Below are 26721 nucleotides of genomic sequence, written 5' to 3' on the forward strand. Positions count from 1 at the left end.
GCCCTCTAGTGGATTTATCATCTGAAATGTTCAGCATATACCATAAGTAACATTAGATATGCAAAATAAAATGTAGACAGCGCCCTCTAGTGGATTTGCCAGGTTTAAAGATTGCATCATTGGCAGTCCCACAGCAGTGGACCAGTCAGAAGAGTTTGGAGGCGGGACAACCGTTGCAAGTTTCTGTTTATAGTTGAAAGTTGGCATGACAACTGTTTTATTTACCGTTATACCGTGGTGGAGGAGGCTCTTATCGTGGCTTCTTTTAGATATCATGAGTTATATGATGTGTCCATGCTCATCACAACATAGTTTGCCTATTTCTTATGTGTTGTTTTTATAACATCAGAATACCGCTTGACGTGAACCTCTTTATTTTAAACCTCTTCCAGAATACAGCGTCTTGTGTTTTTAAAAGCAAAGATGTGTTTGGTGTGAACGAGCCCTTACCTGTGTGTGTGTGTGCAGGTGAGTCTGGTGTTGAACGGCTGGCCGGTGATCTCTGCGTTCGCCGGCGATCAGGACGTGACTCGAGAAGCAGCGACGAACGCCGGTCTGGTGCTGATGGAGCGCGGAGACAAAGCCAACCTGAAGCTGGAGCGAGGAAACCTGATGGGCGGATGGAAATACTCCACCTTCTCCGGCTTCCTCGTCTTCCCCTTATAGGAGACAGCAGAAATGCCTCTTTCACACATGCAGACTCTTCAGGACATCACACATCAAAACGACTATAGTAACTTATAGTAAAGCCTACTGACCTTATTCTGCCATGCGGAGGTTAAAGCTCGTTCATGCAATTGTTTTAGAACTTCCCACTCAGTTTCCCATGGGAGAAATGACTAGGAATAACGAAAGGCAGAAAACGGTCTGGTTCTACAAGCAAATGTGTCCACGACTATATATAAAAAGCAGAATACTATAATACGACAATATCAGTTTCCATCATTAAGCAGCAGATCCAGCTGTTTTAACGTCTAAAATCAATGGAAGTGAATGGGAGTGGAAGACTCCAGCCAAAAAGATTCCAGCGTCTGCGTCCGCTCATACGTTATGAATAAGGTCAATAGTGTTTTTGAAGCATACAGTAATAGTAAAGTACTTTCTGTAGTTGCTATGGTAACACAACAACTACATCAATTAAATCTGAATACACAATAATGCAAACAGTTTTGTACAACAGTACACAGTTTAACATTTCACTAAAGGCAATAGTACAGTAAGCTGAAGTATTTATCAACAAAGAGTTTTAAATATTACAATATTTACAGTATAATACACTTTACTATAGTATGGTTCAAAAACGTACTACAAATCAGAACCTTGTCAAGCGTTTTAATTTTACAAAATGTAGACAGCTCCTACTAGTGGATTTGTTGTGGATTACACATACAACAAAACGTAACTTAAAATATCTCAGATTCTTAAAATGTAAACATCGCCCTCTTGTGGATTTGACAGTCGAAACTTACAACAAAGCATACCCTAAGTAACGCATTTCAGATTCACAAAATGTTGACAGCGTCCTCTAGTGGATTTGACATCTTTAACATACAACAAAACGTAACTTAAGTAATGTATTTTTTGATTCACAAAATGTAGACAGCGCCCTCTAATGGATTTGGCATCTGAATCGTACAACAAAGCGTAATCTGAGTAACGTATTTTAGATTAGCAAAAATGTAGACAGCGCTCGCTAGTGGATTTGTCATCTTAAACGTACAACAAAACGTAACTTAAGTAATGTATTTTTGATTCACAAAATGTAGACAGCACCTCTTAGTGGATTTGGCATCTGAATTGTGCAACAAAAATGTAACTTAGGTAGTTTGGTAACTTAACTAAATTTTTAAGGAATCTATTTTTTTTATTCACAAAATGTAAACAACGCCCTCTTTTACATTTGGCATCTGAATCGTACAACAAAATTTAACTTAAGTAACATAGTTTTAGATTCACAAAATGTAGACAGCACCCTCTTGTAAAATAGGCATCTGAAACGTACAACAAAACGTAATTTAAGTTGTATATTTTAGATTCTCAAAAATGTAGGCAGCACCCGCTAGTGGATTTTAATCTTAAAAGTACATAAGTATCATATTTTTTGATTCACAAAATGTAGATAACACCTTCTGGTTGATTTGGCATCTGAATCGTACAACAAAAAGTAACTTAAGTAACATGTTTTTAGATTCCCAAAATGTAAACAGCACCCTCTAGTGAACTTGGCATCTGAAACGTAGACCAAAACGTAACTCAAGTAACATTTTTAGATTCCTAAAATGTAGATAGAACATACCCTAAGTAATGTATTTCAGATTCGCCAAATGTTGACAGCTCCCTCTAGTGGATTTGACATCTTAAACGTACAACAAAATGTAAACTAAGTAACGTATTTCATATTTACAAAAATGTAGACATCGCCCTCTAGTGGATTTGACATCTGAAACGTACAACAATACATACCAAAAGTAACGTATTTCAGATATGCGAAATAAAAACAGTGCCTTCTAGTGGATTTGATATCTGAAATGTACAAAAAAAGTTCAACTAAATAACGTATTTTATATTTACAAAAATGTAAAGAACGCCCTCTAGTGGATTTGACATCTGAAACGTACAACAAAACATACCCTAAGTACCGTATTTCAGATACTAAAAATGTAAACAACAAAACGTAACTTAAGTAATGTATTTTTAGATTCACAAAATGTAGACAGCGCCCTCTTGTGGATTTGTCATCTTAAATGTACAACAAAATGTAAATTAATTAAAGTATTTTTAGATTCACAAAATAAAAATATCACCTTCTAGTGGATTTGATATTTGAAATGTACAACAAAAGGCAAACTAAATAACGTATTAAAGACTTACAAAAGTGTACACATTGCCGCCTAATGGATTTGACACCCAAAACTTACAACAAAACATACCCTAAGTACCGTATTTCAGATTCACAAAATGTTGACAGCGCCATCTAGTGGATTTGACATTTTAAACATACAACAAAATGCAAACTAAGTTACATATTTCAGATTTATAAAAAAGGAGACATCGCCCTATAGTTGACTTGACATCAAACGTACAACAAAATGTAACTTAAAGTAACATATTTTTAGATTCAAAAACGTAGACAGCGCCCTCTAGTGGATTTGACATCTGAAACATACAACAAAATGTAACTTAAGAAATGTATTTTTAATTCACAAAATGTAGACAGCACCGGCTAGTGGATTTGGCATCTGAATCGTACAACAAAAAGTACCTTAAGTACCGTATTTCAGATACTAAAAATGTAAACAACAAAACGTAACTTAAGTAATGTATTTTTAGATTCACAAATGAAGACAGCGCCCTCTTGTGGATTTGTCATCGTAAATGTACAAAAAAACGTATTTATTTATTGTATTTTAGATTAGCAAAAATTTAGACAGCGCCCTCTAGTCAATTGGACATCTTAAATTTACAACAAAATGTAAATTAATTAACGTATTTTTAGATTCACAAAATGAAAATATCACCCTCTAGTGAATTTGAAATTTAAAATGTACAACAAAAGGCAAACTAAATAACGTATTTCAGACTTACAAAAGTGTACACATTGCCGCCTAATGGATTTGACACCCAAAACTTACAACAAAACATACCCTAAGTACCGTATTTCAGATTTACAAAATGTTGACAGCGCCATCTAGTGGATTTGACATCTGAAACATACAACAAAATGTAACTTAAGAAATGTATTTTTAATTCGCAAAATGTAGACAGTACCGGCTAGTGGATTTGGCATCTGAATCGTACAACAAAAAGTACCTTAAGTACCGTATTTCAGATACTAAAAATGTATACAACAAAACGTAACTTAAGTAATGTATTTTTAGATTCACAAATGTAGACAGCGCCCTCTTGTAGATTTGTCATCGTAAATGTACAACAAAACGTATTTATTTATTGTATTTTAGATTAGCAAAAATTTAGACAGCGCCCTCTAGTCAATTGGACATCTTAAATTTACAACAAAATGTAAATTAATTATCGTATTTTTAGATTCACAAAATGAAAATATCACCCTCTAGTGGATTTGATATTTGAAATGTACAACAAAAGGCAAACTAAATAACGTATTTCAGACTTACAAAAGTGTACACATTGCCGCCCAATGGATTTGACACCCAAAACTTACAACAAAACATACCCTAAGTACCGTATTTCAGATTCACAAAATGTTGACAGCGCCATCTAGTGGATTTGACATTTTAAACATACAACAAAATGCAAACTAAGTTACATACTTCAGATTTATAAAAAAGGAGACATCGCCCTATAGTTGACTTGACATCAAACGTACAACAAAATGTAACTTAAGTAACATATTTTTAGATTAAAAAACGTAGACAGCGCCCTCTAGTGGATTTGACATCTGAAACATACAACAAAATGTAACTTAAGAAATGTATTTTTAATTCGCAAAATGTAGACAGTACCGGCTAGTGGATTTGGCATCTGAATCGTACAACAAAAAGTACCTTAAGTACCGTATTTCAGATACTAAAAATGTAAACAACAAAACGTAGCTTAAGTAATGTATTTTTAGATTCACAAATGTAGACAGCGCCCTCTTGTGGATTTGTCATCGTAAATGTACAACAAAACGTAATTTATTTATTGTATTTTAGATTAGCAAAAATTTAGACAGCGCCCTCTAGTCAATTGGACATCTTAAATTTACAACAAAATGTAAATTAATTAACGTATTTTTAGATTCACAAAATAAAAATATCACCCTCTAGTGGATTTGATATTTGAAATGTACAACAAAAGGCAAACTAAATAACGTATTTCAGACTTACAAAAGTGTACACATTGCCGCCTAATGGATTTGACACCCAAAACTTACAACAAAACATACCCTAAGTACCGTATTTCAGATTTACAAAATGTTGACAGCGCCATCTAGTGGATTTGACATTTTAAACATACAACAAAATGCAAACTAAGTTACATATTTCAGATTTATAAAAAAGGAGACATCGCCCTATAGTGGACTTGACATCAAACGTACAACAAAATGTAACTTAAGTAACATATTTTTAGATTCAAAGACATAGACAGCGTCCTCTGATGAATTTGTCATATTAACGTACAATGAAATGTACCTTTAGTAACGTATTTCAAATTCGCAAAAATGTAAACAGCACCCTCTAGTGGATTTAACATCTGAAACATACAACAAAATGTAACTTAAGTAATGTATTTTTTTATTCGCAGAATGTAGACAGCACCGGCTAGTGGATTTGGCATCTGAATCGTACAACTAAACATAACTTAGGTAACGTATTTTAGATTCGCAAAAATGTAGACAGCGCCCTCTAGTGGATTTGACACTAGAAACTTACTAGAAAACATCCCCTAAGAAGCGTATGTAATGTTTTGCAAGAATGTAGGCAGAGTTACATATTTCCAGTGAGCCTGTGCTGCATGTTACTGTGTGAAAGGGGCTAATGATAGCAAGAAAATTATTCAGCACAGGTGATTATGTGAGGGAATCTACTGGGATTCTTCTCCATGTCTTTATTTGATGCATGCATACCTGCTCGTTAATGCAGTGACACATGTTAAACAGCACTTTTCACTGATAACAGACAAACATGGTTGTTTTAAATGATCATACTGTGAAACAAACATATAAAATATGGTGATCATCAGAACTCAGGGTGTCGGGTTGTACCAGAAACTGGTTTCTGAGTTGCAATTTTCGACTTGATTATAACTATAATAAAATACAACATACAATTATTTAAAACACAAAAAAGATAAAAATTCAGCTTAAAAAAACTTTTAAATTATTTTAAAATGTACACAAATTGATATTTAAGCAGGTTTTACAAACAGCCATATAATGTGTTTTATTCACATGTTTTTAACAATATGTTTACTGCGATGAAACAGAGAGCAGGGCAGTGGATTGTGTCAGAAATAGCAATAAATGTGATTTTTAAATTCAGTTCAGAAGGTCAAGAGGTTGGACTGGACAACAATTTGCTAAATTGTACAATAAAATGTTTATGTTGTGAAGCATGAAATATTCTGGATTGAAGCGTCCTTCTGTTGTTAATCAAACAGATATACTGTGTGTAATATATATAATTTAATGTCAGCCATTATGTCAACAATTGGTCATAATTATCAGGCAAGATACCGATTACACCCTATATGACATACATCCTTAAAACAATATTGCTTTATTTGGCTCCTATAGCATATTTTCTGTCAGACTACTGGAAGGAAAACATACACGGCATACTGCACACTTTTTGAGCTAATATCCTTAAAACCAAAATACTAATACAAACATTTAAAAACTTTATCTTGATTTCATGGGGACTTTTAATGCAGGGTTTCACCGTCTGGAGCTTTAAGTCACCCTAAAACAGAAGTTAAGATTGTTCTTATTTGTCTTGAAATGAGAAAAAAAGTAGGGCGGTGCATGATTTTGTTCTTCGGGAACCAACTGGATTGTTGAAAGATGGGTAATGCGAACAATATGAAGAAAGACTGACAAATGGATAAATTCTGAGCAGAAACCCTGAAGCCCTGCCCTAAATGAATGACAGCCCCGCCCCAAAAGTACAAATAGCTCCACCCTTAAGGATTGACAGCTCTGCCCTAAATGGCTGATAGATTTGCCTTAAAGGACTGTTAGCTCCACCCTAAAGGACTGAAAGCCCCGCCCTAAAAGAGTGACCGTTCCGCCCTACAGGACTAATAGCTCCGCCCTAAAGGACTGACAGCCCCAACAAAAATGACTGATAGCGCTACCTTAAAATACTGATAGCTCCACCCTAAAGGACTGTCAGCCCCACCCTAAAAGAGTGACAGTTCCGCCCAACAGGACTAATAGCTCCACCCTAAAGGACTGATAGCTCCACCCTAAAGAATTGATAGCTTCGCCCTAAATGACTGACAGCTCCTCCCTAAATGGCTTATAGTCCCACCCTAAAGGACTTATAGGCCTGCCTTAAAGGACTAATAGCTCCACCCAAAATGACTGATAGCTCCGCGCTAAAGGACTGATAGCTCCGCGCTAAAGGACAGATAGTCCCAGCAAAAATGACTGATGGCTCCGCCCTAAAAGACTGATAGCGCCGCCCTAAAGGACTGATAGCTCCTCCTTAAATGGCTGACAGCTCCTCCCTAAAAGACTGATAGCCCCACCCTAAAGGAGTGACAGTTTCGCCCATCAGGACTAATAGCTCCACCCTAAAAGACTGATAGCTCCACCCTAAAGGACTGATAGCTCCACCCTAAAGGACTGATAGCTCCACCCTAAAGGACTAATAGCTCTGCCCTAAAGTACTGACAGCTCCTCCCTAAAGAACTGAAATTTCCACCCTAAATTACTGATAGCTCCACCCTAAAGGACTAACAGCTTCACCCTAAAGACTGATAACCCCGCCCAAAAGGACTAACAGCTCCGCCCTAAAGACTGATAACCCCACCCTAAAGGACTGGTAGGTCAACACCAAAAGACTGACAGTTCCACTGATAGCTCCACCCTAAAGGAGTGACAGTTCCGCCCAACAGGACTAATAGCTCTGCCCTAAAAGACTGATAGCTCCACCCTAAAGTACTGTAAGCTCCACCCTAAAGGACTGATAGCTCCACCCTAAAGTACTGTAAGCTCCACCCTAAAGGACTGATAGCTCCACCCTAAAGGACTGTAAGCTCCACCCTAAAGGAATGTTAGCTCCACCCTAAAGGACTAATAGCTCCTCCCTAAAGAACTGAAATTTAGCTCCACCCTAAAGGATTGATAGCTCCACCCTAAATGACTGATAGCCCTGCCTTAATAGACTGGTAGCCCTGCCCTAAAGGAAGGATAGCTCCACCCTATGTCATTCCAAGTGACCAAAAGTGGAGATTTTGCGGGGGGCGGGAGGTTGGGGGTGCACATCTTTTATAATATTTAGAAATAAGAACCACGACATGCACAGCAACACAGTACATGAGCTTAAATATGTCTGGTGTCAGGCTTTAGCAAAAGCTGCTATTTTCCACCTGCCGTCTTTTACACAGGGCATTTCTTAATATCCTGTGATGAGTGACCTGGAGGAAGTGATGCGTCCGGTTATCTCAGTGGTTTTACTCTATTATTGGCTAGTAGTGGTCCTGCTTTATTCAGCCGTGCGGGTCAGAGAGTAAACGGACACAAATATCTGCAGAGTCTATTTATCATCATTATCCTCCATCTGCTGTTCTGGAAGAGTGCACTTCAGCAGGTCGCAGTCACGCGCCCTTCCTGGCGGCACACACTGGACATCACGCACAGAGTTTACCAGAACACGCTCCAATCAGACATGTGCATCAGAAAACATGTGCAGAACGTGAAGGGAACAACAGTGCATGACTTTCAGAGAGGAAAACAAGTATAATATCAGTACATCAATGCATCTACAATAGTGATATAACCAAATGATCCACTACTGGGTATATTAAACTACAATAATCCACAGCTCACTGTAGTAAAAACTAAAATACTACAGTCATTATTAGTTTATCAACAGTTAATACTACAGTCAATGCTCATTAACACATTTGTAGTTGCTATAATATATACAATAGTTGTTACTATATGATTCAAGAATACACACACACACATATATACAGGCGCTACCATGGGTTTCTGTATTACTGTGTTATTTACCCACCCGTCTCGGAGTGTTTTGTCCAGATCAGTGTGTGAGAAGGAGCAATGAACACATGCTGCTGAAGAGGAACAGATGGGGAGATGATGAGACGTACCACCGGACGCCAGGACCCCGCAGACCCAACCACACTCAACATCACTGCGGATTAGCAGAGCTGCGGGAGCAATGCAGTACAGGGAACATGATCAGATCCCTTTTTAAAGAAACTAAAGCATCAGATAAGTATAAACTTTTTCATATGATAGTTTTTAGACAATAGCAACACCATGAACTGTGTTTTAGCATTTATTATCTTTTATCTTTAGCTGTGCTCGTGTTTAAGGAGGCGTGGCTGTAGACTGCAGGGGAGGGACTGTGATTCAGAGATTTATGCTAAGCTGTTAGCATTGTGGAAGGTCACCTACTGCACCTTTAATTGCACAAGAAAAACACACCACAAAATTAACCTTACCTTCTCAGTCACATGTGGACAACATGGCGTTCTCACCCTACGAGCCACCATCCATGAGGGCGGAGCCAAGGCGATTTGGCGCCATCTTTAGTATTTGCAACAACGCTGTTGTGTGGAAAAAACGTTAAACAAAAGGACATTCCTTAAGTAAGTGAGCTGCACTTTAGCCTTTATAACCAGATTATTTAGCAAAAGATGATACTGCTGTAAAATATGTGTAGTCTTCTTATAAGCATGATAAATATACAGGATAGAGAGGGTCTGAAAAGTGAATTGATTGTTTTGAAATTTGTGAGACGGAATTTGTGTAATAATAAACCTGAAACAGACGTGGTTGTGATGCTGTGAACTCAGCCAATCGTGTAATATCAGTGTCGTCATCGCAGGTCCTGCAGTCACTCTTTAGATGTTGCTCCGGCAGAATCAGTCGTCTGATCTCGGAGCGCTGTCGCAGTACTTTGATGCTACATGTGACCGTCCCCTACTGAAAAAAACTGCTTAAACCAATTTTAGCTGGTCGACCAGACTGGTTTTAGAGGGGTTTTGGCCATTTCCAGCCTGGTCTTAGCTGGTCAGGCTGGGAGATGACCAGCTAAAACCAGCTTGACCAGCCTAGCCAAACTGGGAGCCCAGCCAAAACCAGCTATGTCCAGCTTAAACCAGTCTGGTCAAGCTGGTTTTAGCCGGATTTAGCTGGTCATTTTTCAGCCTGACAAGCTAGTACCAGGCTGGAAATAGCTGGAAACCAGCCTGGAAATGACCAAAACCCCTCTAAAACCAGCCTGGTCGATCAGCTAAAACCAGCCAACCAGCCTAGGCTGGTTTAAGCTGGATTTTTCAGCAGGGTCACGTGGCGTCGACGCAGCATCAATCCGGACAACATTTCCAACCAGCATGCACCACTGTAAGGCAGATTTCGATTGGCCTGTGCTGCGATGCATGAACCCGAACGCACCTTCGTACTTAAAAAAGTCGAAAATACAAATATTCTGAACTATGAGTTTTAAATGTCAGAATTATAATTAAAAAAAGTCAAAATGTGCCTCAAAAAAGTCGACATGACTTTAAATCAAACTATGACTTGGCAAGTCTAATATCTGACCTAAGTTCAAAATTACAAAATAAAAAGTTGCACGTATGGCTTCCCTGCTAAAAAAAATCCAGCTTAAACCAGCCTAGGATGGTTAGGCCATCTCCCAGCCTGACCAGCTAAAACCAGGCTGGGAGCCCAACCAAAACCCGCTATTCTAGCTTAAACCAGGCTGGTCAAGCTGCTTTTAAATGGTTTAAGCTGGTCACTTTCCAGCCTGACCAGCTAAGACCAGGCTGGAAATGGCTGGAAACCAGCCTGGAAGTGGCCAAAACCCCTCTAAAACCAGCCTGGTTGACCAGCTAAAACCAGCCAACCAGTCTAGGCTGGTTTAAGCTGGGTTTTTCAGCAGGGTTGAATACCAAGTTGAATTTAATTAAGATTTAAAAAGTCAAAAATATGACTTAAATTTTTCAAAATTATGATTAAAAACAAAAAATCTAACTTGAAAAAGTCGGAATGTGAAAATGGTTTATTATGACAGTAAAATGCTAAATCTCAAGATAATTGGAAATCTTAGTGAGAAATTTGAGCAAATCATTTCATAGCTTTATCTCATAATTTTGACCTGAATTAATCCACCTCTTAATACCATCATAATGACACCACAGTAAAATTAATCATTCATTCATTCATTTTCTTGTTGGCTTAGTCCCTTTATTAATCCGGGGTCGCCACAGCGGAATGAACCGCTAAAATAAATCACACATAAAAGTAGTAATAAAAAATTCAGTGCAACGAGACATTGCATCACAGTCGGCTAACTCGTTTAGCGAGGATACATGCTATCGCAAGAAACTTCACAATTCATCAAGTTATAGCTGAAGCATTTAACATACAGTGACAAAAATATAGCCCAAATTATGAGTTTCTACATATAAACTGCCTTTATGCATTTATTACATAAGATAACACTTAAATAAAGCAAGTACGATGATTACATATATTGTTCAAGTTGATTAAACTGTTTAACAAAGCTGATAAAGCATCTCATCTTCACCAATCTCCCATGCTTTTGAGCTGAATCTGAGGTCTATGGTGCTTTATATAATGGCAGTGAATGGTGACCAGTCTTTCAGGGTAAAAATACACACTTACAAACCAGTTCAAATCAATAGCCGTGACTCCTGATGACAGCTCTTGTGAAGCCGAACCATCAGTTCATGTAAGAAACTCAACATAATTTACAATATTATTAGCTTTAATCCGGAATCTCATCAAACATTTCTCAGGATGTGCGTCTGGAGTCCGCCATTGCATTTGTTTGCTGCAAACCCAATGCCAGACGCTAGATGCACATCCACTGAGGAGGCTCGGGAAGAAATGATCATTTCGTTGCATATACAGATTTGTTACCGACATCCAGTGACAAATTAAAGTCAACAGCACTTTAGGAATACTTATTTCCCTAATACTTATATACACTCAGCGGCCACTTTATTAGGTACACCTCACTAGTGCCGGGTTGGCCCCCTTTTGCCTTCAGATCTGCCTTAATCCTTGATGTCAGAGATTCAGCAAGCTACTGGAAATATTCCTCAGAGATTTTGCTCCATATTGTCATGATAGCATCACACAGTTGCTGCAGATTTGTCGGCTGCACATCCATGATGCCAATCTCCCGTTCCACCACATCCCAAAGCTGCTCTATTGGATTGAGCTCTGGTGACTGTGGAGGCCATTTGAGTATATTTAAGAAGCTCTTGTCCATGTGAGTTACTGTTACCTTTCTATTAGCTGGAAGGAGTCTGGCCATTCTCCTGATCTAGAGATGGTTGTGCGTGAAAATCCCAGTAGATCAGCAGCTTCTGAAATACTCAGAGCAGCCCGTCTGGCAGCAACAACCATGCCACGTTCACCTTAACCACCGTTCGTCCCCATTCTGATGCACGGTTCGAACTGCAGCAGATCGTCTTGACCATGTCTACATGCCGAAATGCATTGAGCTGCTGCCATGTGATTGGCTGATTAGACATTTGCAATAGCGAGCTGTAGGAGAGGTGTACCTAATAAAGTGGCCGGTAAGTGTATGTTTTCCCGCCCCATTAGGAGTAAAAAAATCAGCTCTAAAGCAGCCGGTAAGCAGTAGAAACCCAGCGTGGTGGTCACTGGTGTTTTTGCGGAGGGTTTTGTGGGTGGGAACTGTGCGTGTTGACTGCAGACGGAGCCGTCCGGTGTCTCTGCCGTGGTTTCTGAGTGATGTTCATGCTGTTATTATTTCCGATCTGAACTCCGAAAACATTGGACATGCTGACCTGCACAGCTGAGAGAGAGAAACACAGCAGACAGATCACTTTCTGCTGCTCATCTGACTCAAAGTAAGCACTAAAACTATGGTCTGCCATGACTTTAAAGTAATGCTCCATGGGCACTTTTCACATCTACAGGTCTCTCAGCAGAGGAAGACGTCATAGTTGTGTGTTAAATGTGTGTAAATATATTTTTATTCAGTTTTTTAGATTAGTTTGAGTGATATTATTGATATTTATATGATTTATTTACAAACCCGATTCCAAAAAAAGTTGGGACACTGTATAAACTGTGGATAAAATCTGAATGCAATGATGTGGACGCTCCGAATGTCAATATTTTATTCAGTATAGATCAGTGGTCACCAAACTTGTTCCTGGAGGGCCGGTGTCCTGCAGATTTTAGCTCCAACCCTAATCAAACACACCTGAACCAGCTAATCAAGCTCTTACTAGGTATACTTGAATCATCCAGGCAGGTGTGTTGAGGCAAGTTGGAGCTAAACCCTGCAGAGACACCGGCTCTCCAGAACCGAGATTGGTGACCCCTGGTATAGATCATACAGTAGATGACATGTCCAAATGTTAAAACTGCCAAAATGTATAATTTTAAGGGGAAAATATATTGATTTTTGTAATTTACAGCATCAACACATTTCAAAAAAGTTGGGACGAGAGCATGTTACCCGCTGTGAGGCATCCCCTCTTCTGTTTACAACCGTCTGCAAACGTCTGGGAACTGAGGAGACGAGTTGCTCAAGTTTGGGAATAGGAATGTTCACCCATATGTGTCTAATACAGGCTTGTAGGTGCTCGACTGTCTTCTTTGTCTTTTCTTCATGTTTTCTGTGGGTGAAAGATCTGGACTGCAGGCTGGCCATTTCAGTACCTGGATCCTTCTTCTACGCATCCATGATGTTGTAAGTCACAGGTGTCAAACTCAGTTCCTAAAGGGCCGCAGCTCTGCACAGTTTAGTTTCAACCCTAATTAAACACACCTGATCAAACTAATCGAGTCCTTCAGGCTTGTTTGAAACCTACAGGTAAGTGTGTTGGAGCAGGGTTGGAACTAAACTGTGCAGGGCTTCGGCCCTCCAGGGATTGAGTTTGACACCCCTGTTGTAAGTGATGCAGTATGTCAGGCATGTCCACACTCTGTCCTGGAGGGCCGGTGTCCTGCAAAGTGTAGTTCCAACCCCAATCAGACACACCTGGGATAGCTAATCAAGCTCTTACTAGGCTTTGTAGAATCATCCTTGCAGGTGTGTTGAGGCAAGTTGGAGCTAAAATCTGCAGGACATCGGCCCTCCAGGACTGAGTTTGGACACCCCTGCAGTATGGTCATGTTGGAAAATGCAAGGTCTTCCATGAAAGAGACGACGTCTGGATGGGAGCATATGTTGTTCTATATATACCTTTCAGCATTGATGGTGCCTTTGCAGATGTGTAAGCTGCCCATGCCACACGCACTCATGCAACCCTGTACCATCAGAGATGCAGGCTTCTGAACTAAGCGCTGATAACAACTTGGGTTGTCCCTGTCCTCTTTAGTTCGGATGACATGGCGTCCCAGTCTTCCAAAAAGACACACAGTCCATTTTAAATGAGCCTTGGCCCAGAGAAAACGCCTGCGCTTCATGTTTAATTTGACTTCTTTTTTGACCAATAGACTTTTAGCCGGAAAGGCGAATGGCACGGTGGATTGACAATGGCTGATTCTCAATATGCGTTCTTCAGCCGTCTTGCGTCCTCGTGTAACTTCATCATCAGCTGCCTAAGTTCAGTTCCAATACTCAAGATCGCAAGTACGGAGGACGCCTGAAACTTCCCGGATGTGTTCTTGATATCGAGGACGCACCGATGCAGACTTGAGCACCGAACTCGCTCTGGAAGTCCCAGAAGTCATTGCGACTGGAGGTGGGAAGCGCAGTGTTTTATCTAGATTTATTATTAAAGTTCAGAGATTAAACTTATTTACGTCACGAGTTTCCCTAAATGAAACGGGGAAACTAAACATTAACATGGACATCTTAATAAAGGAATAAACACATTAAGGGTGTTTGTTTGCTGAAATTCCTATTAAATTTAGTTTGATTTATATTGTGCAGAGTATATTTATAATGTTTTTATGCAAAGTATATATTTTGAAGAGGGGAAAACAATAAATCGTTGTATGAAGGCTGTAATGTTTAAATAATTTACCATTTAAACGCGTGAAGATCACATGACCATCAGGAAGAACGCAGCATCTCATTTCTCAAAGGATGCGTCCTCTGCCCTCGTGTTCTCCTGAGTTCGTTTTTCAGTGGACACCTGGCAAGACCGCACTCTACAAGAACACAAGTCCATTCTCTGCGTTCTTGGAATTGAGAAACAGCCAATGTTTTCTGGAAGTGATCCTGAGGCCATATTGTGATTTCCACTATAGTAGCATTCCTGTTTGCGATGCAGTGCTGTCTTAAGGCCCGAAGATCACGGGCATCCAATACGGTTTTCTGGCCTTAACCCTTAGGCACAGAGATTGTTTCAGATTCTCTAAATCTTTGGATGATATTATGCACTGTAGATGATCATAACTTACAACTCTTTGCTGAGAAACTCCTTTCTGATATTGCTTCACTATTTTTGGCGCAGAATTGGGGATATTGGTGATCCTCTGCCCATCTCGACCTCTAAGAGACACTAGCTGCATCCCAAATGGCACACTATACACTATGCACTCATGCACTGTCTAATTATGCACTTACACACTCAACAGGATAGTATATGTATGTAGTGTCGTCCCAAATAGCACACAAATGTTTTTTTACTAAGCGGAAATTCAAACCGTTTCCCTGATGACGTTTGACGGTCGCCAAATCAGTGAAATAAATGACCAAGTTATCTAATAATACCTGCCGTGAGTATAACCGCATTCACCATCGGGAGGCGCTATAATCACTCTCGTAGGGGAATTTTGCTTTCACCATCCGAAATAAATAAAGTTATCCAACATGTGCGTCCGATAGCTCCGCCCCTTCCGCTACGTAAGCAAACCTGCGGTTGTTGAGTGCGTGAAGTGTCCATCATTACACACCTCATTATACCGACTGAATGAGTGCATCATCCGGGTAATTAAAGTGCACTTATTATTCTTAGAGTTTTCAGTGAGAACACACTACTTACACTATTTATACTACAAAATGGCGTAGAATAGTGCACAAGCGATTTGGGACGCAGCTATTGCCACTCTGAGAGGCTCTGTTTATACACAATCATGATGCCAAATTGACTTAATAAGTGGAAATTTGGTCCTCCAGGTGTTCCTAATATGTACATCTGACTTTGCTAGCCGGTCATTGCGACCTGTCCCAACCTTTTTGGAAAGTTCAGCTGTCTTGAAATCCAAAATGAGCCAACATTTGGCCTGAAATTAAAAGTTTCTCACTTTCAACATGTGATATGTTATCTATTCTCTATAGTAAATAAATATAAGTTGATGAGATTAGGAAATTATTGCAATCATTTTTTGTTCACAGTTTGTACAGTGTCCTAACATTTGTCCAACACAGTTTGTAAAGTAATATTTTCTGTCTTTTAGTGGATTTAGCATGATTTGCATTGTTTAACCTTAAACAAAAGTTCAAAACGTCATTATTTTTTGTTTCATGCACACTGAAAAAGCACTGCACTGGATTTACGCCATTTCTTAAGGGTGAGTGGTTGCAAACAATGTAAATGAGCTGAATTTAATCAAACAAAGTCAATTTAGTAATGTTCAACTTCATTTGTTTAAATTAAAATGAAATGTCAGAATTATGAGATCAAAAATGTCAAAACTATGACTATAAAAAGTTATAAAGTTGATTTGACTTTAAAAAATGAAACTTAAATATTATGAAATTGAATATCATGGATATGATGAAGTGCAAATTGAGATGAAAAGTAAAGAATCCGACTTAAATACAAAATTACAAGATAAAAAAGACACAATTATGACCAACTTCTGACTAAAAAGGGTAAATTTATGAAATAAATAGTAAAGATTGACTTTAGAAAATGGATCTAGACTTAAAATGTTGAAATTAAGCAATAAAAACTAAAAATAAATTGTAAATTATAATTTTAAGAAGTCAAAATTAAATGATAATTCAAAAGTATGACTATGATATATATTATTTGTACACTACCTGACAAAAGTCGTGTCGCCTATCCAAGTTTTAGGAACATTAAATAATATCTGGACTTCTAGTGGATGATTTGGTGTCAGAAGTGTCTCTATGAAAGGTGAAGGCCTCTGGATTTTGCTGATTTGAGCTCATGATCATGTCTTGATGAGGACAGTGTGGTCTGACTCTGCTCAGACTAAAGTCTCATCACTGAACAGAAATAATGTCCAGTATAGAATATAAAGTCCTGCTGCAGTGGAGACAGAATGAATATTGTGTCTGACTCCATCATGAGCTTGGAGGACTGCATCCATACATCTCTGACATGCTGATTTTTCTTTGTACAACTCCTCACCATGTCTAAAATATATAAGTGTATCATTAAGATAAATGTATGTGTGAAATGAAGGCATATGGTGGTGGTAAGACACAGAATGTGTTGGATTGTGTACAGATGTTTATTGCTGCTTTAAAATGTATAAAGAGAAAATGTTAAGGTATTACGTTTATTGACTTCATGGATGAAAAATTGTAATACTGTTATGTGAAATGTCCAGAAAGCATAACCTGTGAAGGAATACTGTTAATAGTTATTGACAAAACGTTTTGCACTTGCTGTTTATTTTGAAAAAAAAAGAAGGGAAAGCTATTAAAGAAAGCGCCAGAACACAGCAGATCCTAATCTGTGTGTCTTGCATCTTTCTTACAGTTACTGCCTCTCATACTTCACTGTCTGAGGCTTGTAAAATATATATATATATATATATATATATATATATATATATATATATATATATATATATATATATATATATATATATATATGTATAGTTTATTGCTGTATGTTGTACTGAAGGTTTTTAAAGAAACCGATATTAATAAAATCTAAATTTTCCAAAAAAGTTCATGCACACTGAACAGATCTGCTTGTAAGATCTGTGAATGGTGTCTGATGTAAACAACACTGACCTGGATTGGACGTCTGACGCTGCAGAAGCGGAAACACAGAGCAGAGCGAGAGTTAGACACTCAGAAACATCATATGAATACCTCTGTAGGTTTATTTGTTATTTCAGACCTGTGTTTTCCTGATAGCTCCCACCGGTGGAGCTGCACGAGGACTGCATTCTGTCAACAGCAACAACAAATGCATTCAGATAAACATTACTGTCTCTTTAAATATTCCCCAGTGCTGTTTAAGAGACCAAGAACATGTTCACTGTAAATCCATAACATTCTGGAGGAAGAATTTTTTAATCCCATTTTAAGCTCAATATTATTAGCAATAATATTATTATTATTTTCTAAATAACTAATACAATGTAGGAGCAAAAGCAACATGTCACAAATTCATCATCACCTACTGACATACGCAAAGCATTTCAGTTTACCTTTCTGTACGGTCTCTGTGTAAGCGGCAGCGGTTTCCTACAAGATCAAAAATCAAAGAAATATGAATAATTTCACATTCGTTAGATCAGTTGCATGTTTGTTTTGCCTTGTTAAACATACAACAACACAAATAATTTATAAGACACAATCAAATAAACATAAATCACATGAGAAATATCTATTATAAACCTATTCATATACAGAACACTCACCGGCCACTTTATTAGGTACACCTGTCCAACTGCTCGTTAACGCATATTCTAATCAGCCAATCACATGGCAGCAGCTCACTGCATTTAGGCATGTCGACATGGTTAAGACGATCTGCTGCAGTTCAAAGCGAGCATCAGAATGGGGAAGAAAGGGGATTTAAGTGACTTTGGACGTGGCATGGTTGTTGCTGCCAGACGGGCTGCGCTGAGTATTTCTGAAACTGCTGATCTACTGGGATCATCCATCTCTAGACTGCTCTGAATAAGAGGAAATATCCAGTGAGCGGCAGTTCTGTGGGTGCAAATGCCACGTTGATTAGGCCAGAGGTCAGAGGAGAATGGCCAGACTGGTTCCACTGGACAATAGAAGATTGGAGAAACGTTGCCTGCTCTGATGAGTCTCCATTTCTGCTGCCACATTCGGATGCTCGGCTCACAATTTAACATGAAAGCATGGATCATCCTGCCTTGTGTCAGCGGTTCAGGCTGGTGGTGGTGGTGTAATGGTGTGGGGAGATTTTCTTTGGGTCCATTAGTACCAATTGAGCATCAACGCCACAGCCTACCTGAGTATTGCTGCTGACCATGTCCATCCCTTTATGAGCACAGTGTCTCCATCTTCTGATGGCTACTTCCAGCAGGATAACGCAGCATGTCATAAAGCTCAATCATCTCAGACTGGTTTCTTGAACATGACGATGAGTTCACTGTACTCAAATGGCCTCCACAGTCACCAGAGCTCAATCCAATAGAGCAGCTTTGGGATGTGGTGGAACGGGAGATTGGCATCATGGATGTGCAGCTGACAAATCTGCAGCAACTGTGTGATGCTATCATGACAATACGGAGCAAAATCTCTGAGGAATATTTCCAGTAGCTTGTTGAATCTCTGACATTAAGGATTAAGGCAGATCTGAAGGCAAAAGGGGCTCTAGTAAGGTGTACCTAATAAAGTGGCCGTTGAGTGTATAATAAGACAATCATGCAGTTCTACATTAATTCAATAGGTTTATTGCATCTAAATTAGACTTCTTTTTTTGTCTAAAGTCTGTTTATATATTGTTTTGTTTACCTTTAGTGACCAGTAACCACGTCCAGCTTGTAACACTTATTACGATGATTAAAAATGCGTTTCGTTTATTAAAAGAAATATGGAAATTTAACACCACAAGAAGCAAATGCATACATTTATAAAGTAGATACCTGCTGAGGAGCAGGTCCTGTGACGCAGGACAAATCCTGAGGATCCACTTCTAGAAAACACACAAACGGCTTTATTAATACACGCCTGTGTGTGATTTACTTTCTGCAGGATTTTAATCATAGTTGAATGTGGTGTGAAATAAAACCATCTGACGACCTAAAATATACCCTAAAAGCAGTTTCAAGAGTTCACACTTAGCTGATGATTGATAGTAAAGCTAGTTTGGCGTGCTGTCCCGGGAGAGAGCCCTGAGCTTATAAGATCCTCGAGCCCTGGGCTCCCTCCCGTTGCAAGGCGAGAGGGGAGTTTGAGCTCAGGTAGATCTCGATGACTCCCCTTCTTGCTTGTTGTAGCTAAGTGTCAGATATGGATGCTGAAAGGTGTACTCAGAGTTTACCTAAAGTATTTGGATTAATTGTTTAGAGTGCTTGTTTTTGAACTGTGGGAGGAAACCGGAGGACCCGGGGAAAACCCACGCGACCACGGGGAGAACGAGCAAACTCTGCACAGAAATGCCGTCTGGTTTGGAAAGGAATTAAACCAGGGGCATTCTTGCTGTGAGGAAACAGCGCTAATCGCTGGCCGCCGTGACGCCCGTTTGAAAGGAGGGAAAGTAAGGTTGGGTGGGGGGGTGGGGGGGTTTCTTCAAGACGAAGATATTGAGATGAGAAAAGTCTGGTTATTTATAGTGAGTTAAGGATCGTCTGATAGGATAATCAGTCATTAGCTAAAGTTGGAACAGCTGTGAACAATCATAAGCACGTGATCCTCTCGAGATTTGTTTATAAATAAACTTCACTTAATGATGATCTGTTGGTGTTTTACATTGTAAAATGGCATTTGGCCAAGAGATGCAGTGCGATACTGTATAACTGTGGCATCCCTGCATTGAGGAAGGAAATGCGTTGGTAGGAAGCACACAGTTTTGACCGTACAACAGAGTGGCTTGCAATATAGATGATGGAATCCTGTTGTTTTGGTATGGACTTTATCAAGTATTTAAACATCAATGTTTTAAAGCAAGTTTGTTGAAGAAAAGCTGTATAGGAAAACAAATAAAGACTTTAGGGGCCCTATCATACACCTGGCGCAGTGTGGCGCAAGGCATGGCGCAATACTTGTTTGGTAGTTTCAGCTTGGCGCAAGAGTGGTTTTGAGGCGTTGCGCTACGCTGTTTAATAGCAAATGCATTAGCGCTCATATGTGTGCCCATAGGCGTTCTGCTCTAAAAAGGAAGGTGTTCTGAGGCGGACCGCTGGCGCGTTGCTATTTTGAGTATCTATAATAGATTTTTCATTAGACCAAAACTAACCCGGTCTAAACTCCAGCGCAGAGTTGCACCTCGCTTACACACTGCTTAATACACACAAGAGAGCAACAGGCAAATATCTTTACATATGAAAACATGTAAATATTAAGGATATATATAGGATATAATAAGAATAGATATAGAATATAAATATAAAGGATTAAAATATTACAAAACATATTATTTTCTAGCCTACATAAATATGAAAAATCACTGCTTTTATGTCTTCTTCATCTCGGGAGGCTTTTTCAGTTCATTCATAACAATTAGCTTTTGTATAATGTTATTATTATTAGCAGTGTTATTTATTATATCCATATTTATATTTGTTTTATTAAAAACAAGCTTAGATTTGTCCACCTGTCAGGTTTTAGACCATATGGGGCACAGCATGTGTTTTAGGATATAACTCAGGTTTTTGAGCACACTTGGTCATTATTATTGTTCATTTATTCGTTTGCTGGAAATTAGAACTGAATTTAGAAATAGTTTTGAAACGAATATTTGCGCTTAACAAACAAAATTAATTATTTATAGGCTAATTGATGTCTGTGTGTAAAGGTTTCGCTATCCAAGAGCGAAAGTGAAAGTAGATCCATTATCTCTCATTCTCATGCAGTAGATGCTCTGTTTAACTGTGTTCTGTTAAAAAACTGTTCACTGTTTGTTTGTGAAATGCTCAGTTTTTCCACTTAGACTTACTTTGCGTCCTGTAAATAGCGAATGCGCTTATGGTGCGACGCAGCTGGGTCTTAAAGGGAATGGGAGATGAGACTCTAATTGGTTTATTCTCAAAACACACCTATATTTAAAAGCTTCCCAAATCCACATGCAGAGGTGTAAATGCAAAAATTTGGTATCATTTTAAAGAAAACCCTTTTAATTTTCATAAAACACTATTGAAAGTGTTTAAAATATCTGTATATGTTGTCTGTATTATAATAAACACCTAAATAAAGAGGCGCTTTTTGTATATATTTTTTTTATTAACTCAAATTTGAAAGTGTGCCTTTTAGGTTGTGTGTGGTCTAGCGTGCTGTAATTAATTTTGGAGATTCCTGCACATGTCTGTAATCATAGGAAAATAGAAAAAGGTCTCCACCATAATCTATGCAAAAGTTATTGCATTCCAACTGATGAGAGGTGCTGTACAAGCCACAGAGACTGATCATTGTTTTCATATTTCACTATTCTTTTGTTTGATCAAACATAATTCACTGTGTTTGGACCACGTCAGACATATAAAAGGATTACTTATGCACATCAGCTCAAAAACAGAGGAGAATGGCCCTGAAGCGCACAGCATAAGGTAAGAGATGACAGCTGTCTGTGCTATCTGGGGCTGCTTATTGATCATAAATGTATTGTTTACATTTCTGCGCCATGGAAACATCGTGATTCATTCGACAACTGTTTGAAATATGAATATAATTCAGTAAAAAGAACGCTAGAACCGTATGAGCACCGGCAAGAGCTTTCATTTGAGCTATAACTTGTACATGTGTCATATGAAAATTATGAAAATGAACCAATGTAAAATAACCAGCTCCGGTTCCAAAATATTGTGTATTTAAGTGTAAATAACTTTCATACAGTAGAATAAAAACCAAAGTGATGCATATGTGCATAAAATATAGATTCTACACTTTCAAACGACCCCACTTACGGGGGTCTGGTGCAATGCTAGCCCTTTAAATCTGAAAGCGAAAGTCGATGACGTCACAGACCCGGTACCGGGTCCGCAGAGTTTAAGTGGTTAAAAAGTAAAAAAAAAATATATATATATATATATATATATATATATATATATATATATATTAATGACCCATTTCACCTCTTAATCGCAATAGATTAAACCAGCAGCAGTCAAGAATGCCTGATTATCTGCTGTCATGGCTTTACAATCAATACATGTGATTATAGTGGAGGTCAATGGGGCAAAAACAGCACCAACATCACCAAAGGGGAGTCAATCTGAACAGCACACAAGGCTAAAGGACAAGATTCCTATGATGCTTAGTGCTACAAGAGTTAAACAGCAGAAATGAATCTTGTCTTGAACAAACCTCTGTGTGGTTTTCGGCTGATCTGGACTGATCTCAGACTGGAGCAGATTTCATCATCCTGCTAATGAGAAGACACACAGCAAAACATGAATAGAGAATAAACAATGTTGAGGACATCAATCAATTTAATCCAATTTGGAAAAGTAAAGTGCTATGATGACTTTCTGGATGCACCGTATGTGTGTGTGTGTGTGTGTGTGTGTGTGTGTGTGTGTGTGTGTGCATGTTTGTAACTCATTGCACAAAGCACTGCTACTAAATCAAAACATTAATTAATTTCAATGGGTTTTCATTTCATTGAAGCCTGTTTTAACACATATTAATCTGCTTTTAAAGGGTCACGAAACACCAGAACACATGTGTTGAGCTGTTGACATATATCATGTCGTATATGTGTGTCCCACACTGCTAAAAACACTATTAGGACACTTATATTTCACTAAAAAGTGTAAATTGCTTGTTTTTGCGTTATTTTAAGCAAATTCGTACTTCCGGTTGGAAACTAATTTTTGAAGCTGCGTCACGGTCATGACATAATAGCGTGTATTCCAGCGTGCAGACTGGACGTCTGTGCCAGAGTGAGTCTTATTACGTCTTACAGTGTGCTGCATTAATGCATGAGTAAAGCTTGGTTCAAACCAATCAGCACGCTCTATTGTGCAACTTCATTAATATTCATTACTGTCACAGTGTTTACACTGACAGAGACGCCACGTTGTGTTGGCAAAACAAGCGTGAAGTGTTGCTTTTATAGTTTGCTGCAGTGAAGTTTTGTTTTCATTTTCTCTCTGTGAGAGCTTATCTGGATCACGTGTGGATTAACAGTGTACGCGACGCTCGACAACAATAACTTACGTGTCTAAGGAGGATTATTGTTTACCTGAGAGCTGTTCTCATCTGCAAACGCTGAGATCCGGATTCGCTTGTCGTCTCCTCTTAATAAAGACGCGGCTCTAGTTGCTGGTGATTGTTCTGTCTCTACAGATTTGGTAAGTGAGCGACCAGTGCTCTTTGTTTATTCAGTTTGTTCGTATCGAACTAAGTTAACTATTGCACCGAGTGTAAACATGTTAGCACCACAACCAAACTTTAACCTCGTGTAGGATTTTCACCGCATTTTGTGACCGGAATAACACACGCGGCTTTCTGACGCTACCTGCCGTGTGCATCTAAGTTTCTGGGAAATGCGGAGGGTTTTTTTCACTCATTCGCCGTGCGGTATCAAACATTGCATGAAAAATACACGCTTAGAGCAGTTCCTCGAATCAAATATCTCGTTTGTCGCGAGGGACATGAATGAATTCCCTGAATGAAAGAGCCAAACTGCAGTTAAAGTCCAACATTTAATAATTTGGCAAATAATTCCACTACAGATGTCCATGTAAACACCATCACTTTCTCCCGTGTGTGTGTGTGTGTGTGTGTGTGTGTGTGTGTGTGTGTGTGTGTGTGTGTGTGTGTGTGTGTGTGTGTGTGTGTGTATTTTGACTCTGAAACTCGCGCGTGCCCAAATAGACACTCCCACACCATCCCACTTTAGTTCCTCCGACACTCCCCCCTAAACAGAGCTGGACACGCCCACTTTTCTGACTTTCTCCAAAGTAGAGGTGTGAAAACACCCTGCTGAAACGAGGGGGTTTCATGGCCCTTTAATCACATGCATTCTTTGTTATTTTTATTTCTTATCCTTTTTGTATCTTTGATTCTTGTACATGTAAAGCACTTCGAACCACCATAAAAAGTGCCTTATAAACAAACTTGTCGTGCCTTATTTCATTAAAGGGTTAGTTCACCCGAAAATGTCATTTTTGTCATGAAGGATGATGCTAAGAATGTACCAGCTGCTCCAGAACGTCATGAACGTCATCATTCAGTCTGCGCGCGTGCATCGTGTAGATCGCAGTGATGGCGTGAACACAGTCTGAAAACACAAGAGCAGACGCTCAGATGCACACCAAACATGCTGGTCTTTAGGACAAGTTAAGCTTTATTATTACTGCAATGCATGTGTGGAGCGAAGCTACTTAAATAAACATAATCATGAATACAGTTGAAAGCAGAAGTATTCATACATTGTATAAAAAGGCACATCACCATTAAAAAAAGTCAGATGTTAATGTGACTAAACTGTTTCTCTTTTAGGTAAGTTAGGATGGTCAGATGTGTGTCTGGTCTGCTTAATAGCAGAATAATGAGAGAGAGATTAATGAGAAATTGTTCTAACTCTTCTTGAAAGTCAAGTTTACACACAATCAGATTATTCTGCCTCTGGAAAAGCTCAGATGATGATGTCAGGGTTTTGGAAGTTTCTGATTGGCTGATTGACAACATTTGAGTGAATGTGAGGCACAACTGTAGAATAGGAAAAGCTCAAACACACTGCTTCCCTGTGTGACAACATGGAGAATCAACAAGCCAGAATCAACAACAAAGCCAGATTACCATTAGCTGAATGACACTGGGAGTAAGACTCATGTGTGGAGACATGTCCTGTGCTCTGATGGAGCTGAGATTGAACTGTTTGGCCATAATGAGCAGTTTTACATCTGGAGGACAAAGGGGAAAGCGCACAAGCCTAGAACACCATCCCAACTGTGCAGTATGGGGGCGGCAGCATCATGTTGTGGGGCTGTTTTGCTGCAGGAGGGACTGGTCCACTTCACAGCATAGATGGCATCATGAAGACAGAACATGATGGAGAAATACTGAAGATCTCAACATCTCAACACATCAGCCAGGACATTACAACTGGGCCACAAATGGCTCTTCTAAACAGACCATGACCCTAAGCATACTGCCAAATTAGTTCACATGTGCTTTAAGGAGAACAGAGTGAATGTGTTGGAGTGGCCATCACAAAGCCCTGATCTCAATCCTATAGAACATTTGTGGGCAGAGTTAAAGAAGCTTGTGCGAGAAAGACTGACTCAGTTACAGCAATTCTGTCAGGAGGAATGGGCCAAAACTCCTGCAAGCTATTGTGAGAAGCTTGTGGGAGGAGACGCAAAACACTTGATCAAAGTTATACAGTTTAAAAGCAAAGCTAAAAAAATACCAAGGAAATGTGTGTAAACTTTTGACTGTCGAGTAATTCTCAAACAAAAAAATGATCTGATTATTCTGGCATTTAGCAAATGTAAATCATGCAGGTAATCCTAACGGATCTAAAATAGTGAACGTTTAGTATCGTTTACCAGCAGACATTTATCAAAAATGGATATGTCCCTTTTTTTTGTCAAATAAGTTTTTTATTTGGTCGTTGAATAAACTTACAATAATCACAGGATTAGTTTTCTGATATGCATACATTTACAAAAACAAAACAAACAAACAAACAAACAAACAAAAAATACCCAAACACCCCAAGCCCAGCCTGTAAGTATACACTACAGTGATAATCAAAACAACCTTTAGGTACAATACATTGCTTTTGGGGGAAGAATTCCCCATGAAGTAATAAAAGAAAGGGCCCCAAATTTTCTGAAATTGTCCAATATTGCCTTTTAAAATAAATCTGGTTCGTTCCAGGTGCAGAGTAGATATCAATTCTTCAAGCCATAGTTTGGCAGTTGGAGGATTAACATTTTTCCAATACAATAATAGCAGCTTTTTGATATGTCCCTTTTTTAGAGTGTCTGTAAACGTCTGCTTCCAACTGTATACACGAAAAACTAACCATTAGAGCTATTTTAAAACTATGCATAACTAAACATAATAATTACTAACTAACTACTTAACGACACACATTACCTAATGCTGTGTTCACACCAGACGCGGAACGCGCGGATAAATCGCGCTATTCGTGCGTAAATTGCTGAGTGAACATTTTAGGTTACTCGCTTCATTCGCCCGTCAAATCCGCTTCAATCGTGTGTCAAATTCACTTCAGAACAGA

The 26721-nt window shown here is 38.9% G+C and overlaps 3 protein-coding genes across 11 annotated transcripts in view; 1 reads left to right on the forward strand and 2 right to left on the reverse strand.

Moving 5' to 3' along the window:
- The window catches only part of si:dkeyp-74b6.2, an 11397-nt gene extending 5317 nt beyond the window's left edge, over positions 1-6080 (forward strand). The window contains exons 3-4 of one of the 2 annotated variants that reach the window (XR_015495207.1): positions 469-1560; positions 1644-6080. Coding sequence is in view for 1 of the 2 variants with exons in the window: in XM_087260533.1 (XP_087116659.1) it covers positions 469-666 (198 nt within the window). In the remaining variant the exon portion in view is untranslated. Of the gene's footprint in view, positions 1-468 lie in introns of both variants that reach the window. The other variant, XM_087260533.1, reaches the window with a different exon arrangement.
- drap1 (DR1-associated protein 1 (negative cofactor 2 alpha)) overlaps positions 1-23633 on the reverse strand; it is a 660385-nt gene extending 636752 nt beyond the window's left edge. The window contains exon 1 of the mRNA XM_087258800.1: positions 23343-23633. The gene's annotated coding sequence lies outside the window, so the exon portion shown is untranslated. The remainder of the gene's footprint in view (positions 1-23342) is intronic.
- The window catches only part of ripk3 (receptor-interacting serine-threonine kinase 3), a 42786-nt gene continuing 26946 nt past the window's right edge, over positions 10882-26721 (reverse strand). For 2 of the 8 annotated variants that reach the window (XR_015495188.1, XM_087260386.1), the window contains exons 6-11: positions 24665-24747; positions 22827-22887; positions 19451-19500; positions 18035-18071; positions 17694-17771; positions 10882-12509 (exon numbers count right to left, since the gene is read on the reverse strand). Coding sequence is in view for 6 of the 8 variants with exons in the window: in XM_087260386.1 (XP_087116512.1) it covers positions 17716-17771; positions 18035-18071; positions 19451-19500; positions 22827-22887; positions 24665-24747 (287 nt within the window). In the remaining 2 variants the exon portion in view is untranslated. The other 6 variants (XM_087260385.1, XM_087260384.1, XR_015495187.1 and 3 more) reach the window with 6 other exon arrangements.

This window comes from Danio rerio, chromosome 7, assembly GCF_052040795.2.
Source record: "Danio rerio strain M-AB ecotype USA chromosome 7, GRCz13ab, whole genome shotgun sequence".
Classification (NCBI taxonomy): domain Eukaryota; kingdom Metazoa; phylum Chordata; class Actinopteri; order Cypriniformes; family Danionidae; genus Danio; species Danio rerio.